This window comes from Palaemon carinicauda, chromosome 33 (assembly GCF_036898095.1).
Source record: "Palaemon carinicauda isolate YSFRI2023 chromosome 33, ASM3689809v2, whole genome shotgun sequence".
Lineage (NCBI taxonomy): Eukaryota > Metazoa > Arthropoda > Malacostraca > Decapoda > Palaemonidae > Palaemon > Palaemon carinicauda.
In genome coordinates, this window is record NC_090757.1 from 80,753,235 (window position 1) to 80,755,680 (window position 2,446).

Genomic DNA, 2,446 nt, shown 5'->3' on the forward strand with positions numbered 1-2,446 from the left:
AATAATTCCTTATCATAAAGGATAGACGGGTAAGTCAAGAAATTGCAGCAATACTGTAATTCCAAACCATGGAAGTAAAAATGAAAGTGCATTATAAAACAATAAACTGTAACATCAAATAATAATTTACAATCCTGAGGGTAATTACAACAAAAATTCAACTCGTGGAAGAGTAAGACTATTTACAGACATGATAAATATAAGAGTGCACCATAAGGGTGCAGCCCAGGTGAAAAACAAAACCAAAACTAAAGTAGGGACAATAAGTAAGGCAGGTAGGGGGAAAAAGGAAGGGTAGAACAAGAGTAAATGGTTATGGATCATGACTCTCAGGAGGAACCACATTCCCTGCTGTCACTGTAGCAAAATTTAGGGCTTCCAAAGGTTTTAAATAGTGGCGTTTAAAAACTGCTGGGGACTTCCAGCCTGTATATTTTGTAAGTTCATCGAAATTCATATGGTGAAAGTAATTAATGGGTGTAGCTACAGCTCGTATATCGTGAACATGTGGGAATGATGCAGGGTTAGCCTGTTTAATGAAATACAGAATCTGTTGTCTGATTCCTTTCAGGGTAATGGTTCCTCCATTCTCTCGAATAAATAAGGGCCCTGCGGACTTATTGGACGTTCTATTCAAATAGGCTTTCAGAGTAGTTACTGGACACAGGGATGGGTCCTGTGGAAGTGGAACAATCTTCCAGGGGGACCATCTGTTCTGAGGGTCCTCATTTTTTGCTAAGAATCTTTTGTCTGGAGAAATTAGAATTTCACCTGACGAGAGAAACTCAATATGACCTGGATCTCTGGACAAAGCTGAAAGTTCTGATATCCCGGCGCCAGATGCTAGGCCCATTAAGAACAAGGTTTTCCTTGATAATGGAATATAATCACAAGACTCGTTAGAAGTGTCAGAAGCCAATTTAATCACATCATTGAGAAACCAGGAAACTGAACTAGGACGAGTTTGTGGTTTCAATCTGGCACAAGCTCTCGGGATGGACGAGAAGTATGTATCAGTAAGCTCAATATTAAATCCAATTTGGAAAATCTTTTTCAAGGCTGATTTAATTGTGGTAATAGTACTAGCCGCCAGGCCTGATTCAAAAAGAGATCTATAGAAGGATACCGTTAGGTTCATAGTCATCACCTCAGCCTTTGAGTCCTTTAAAAACTTTGCAAGTTTTTTAACAGCTGAATCGTACTGTCGAAGGGTGGAGTCCTTTTTATCCGATTCTAAAAATAGGGTATTTTGAGGATCAATATCTGCCTCTCTTTGTGCTGCAAATTTCATAAAGTCCATAAAGTTAGGGCACTCTGAATTCTTGAGGAAGCTAACACACTGCGAGTTTGTACTACTTGTGTTAGGATTGGATTGGGGATCTGTTGAGGGTCGAGACCCAGTTCCACCAGAAGTGGAAACCAGTTGCTCTTGGGCCATTTGGGGGCTACTAGAGCCACTTGGCCTCTGAAAGTCCTGAGTTTGTCTAGTACCTTCATTAACAAATTTATTGGTGGGAATAGGTAAATTCTCTCCCAAGTGTTCCAGTCCAATGACATTGCGTCCGTGGCGTAGGCCCGAGGATCCAGGTTGGGGGCTACATAGCACTTTAGTTTGTGGTTGGACTCTGTTGCAAACAGGTCTACTTGGAGACCCGGAACTTGAGATAGAATCCATTTGAATGATTTCTGGTCCAACGACCACTTCTACTCTAGTGGGGTTGTTCTCGAAAGTGCGTCTGCCACTACATTCCGTATTCCCGCTAGATGAACCACTGACAGATGCCAATGGTTCAATGCTGCCATGGAGAATATTGCTGTCATCACATGGTTTATGGGACCTGACTTGGAACCTCCTCTGATTATACAGTGGACTATAACTTCGCTGTCTAGAACCAATCTGATATGTTGCTTCCTGGCCGGAGCAAGCTTCTTGAGAGTCAAGAACACTGCCATGGCTTCTAAGACATTGATATGAAATTGGCGAAGTGTTATCGACCATAGTCCCTGGGCCTTCTTGTACTGGGAGTATCCTCCCCAGCCAGTAAGAGAGGCGTCTGTGTGAACGACCAGTTTAGGAGGTGGAAATTTTAACGGAACGGATTTTGCTAGGTTTTTGGCTTTCGTCCATGGCTGAAGTCTCTTCCTCAGAATTGGCGGGATTCAAGCTATTTTTTCTCGCCATTTGTTGTTCGCTTTGAAACGCCATACTCGATTTATATCCTTCAGTCTGGCCTTCAGAACTATGTCTGTGACTGAAGCGAACTGGAGGGCACCCAGGACTCTCTCCTGATTTCTCCTGGATGTCAATTTGTCCTTGAGAAAGCTCTTTGTATTCTTTGCTATTTCTTTCCTTTTGGCTACCGGGAGACACAGAGTGTGTGTGCGCAGATCCTATTGTAGCCCTAGCCATTGAAACTTCGCCTCCGGGACTAGCCGTGATTTCGCG

At 42.8% G+C, this 2,446-nt stretch overlaps 1 protein-coding gene across 1 annotated transcript; it reads right to left on the minus strand.

Annotated features, from left to right (window-relative positions):
• Positions 1–313: 313 nt before the first annotated feature.
• On the minus strand, positions 314–1,999 carry LOC137626284 (uncharacterized). The gene has a single exon (XM_068357358.1). The coding sequence runs from the start codon at positions 1,997–1,999 to the stop codon at positions 314–316; it is 1,686 nt and encodes a 561-aa protein (XP_068213459.1).
• Between the last annotated feature and the right edge of the window lie 447 nt (positions 2,000–2,446).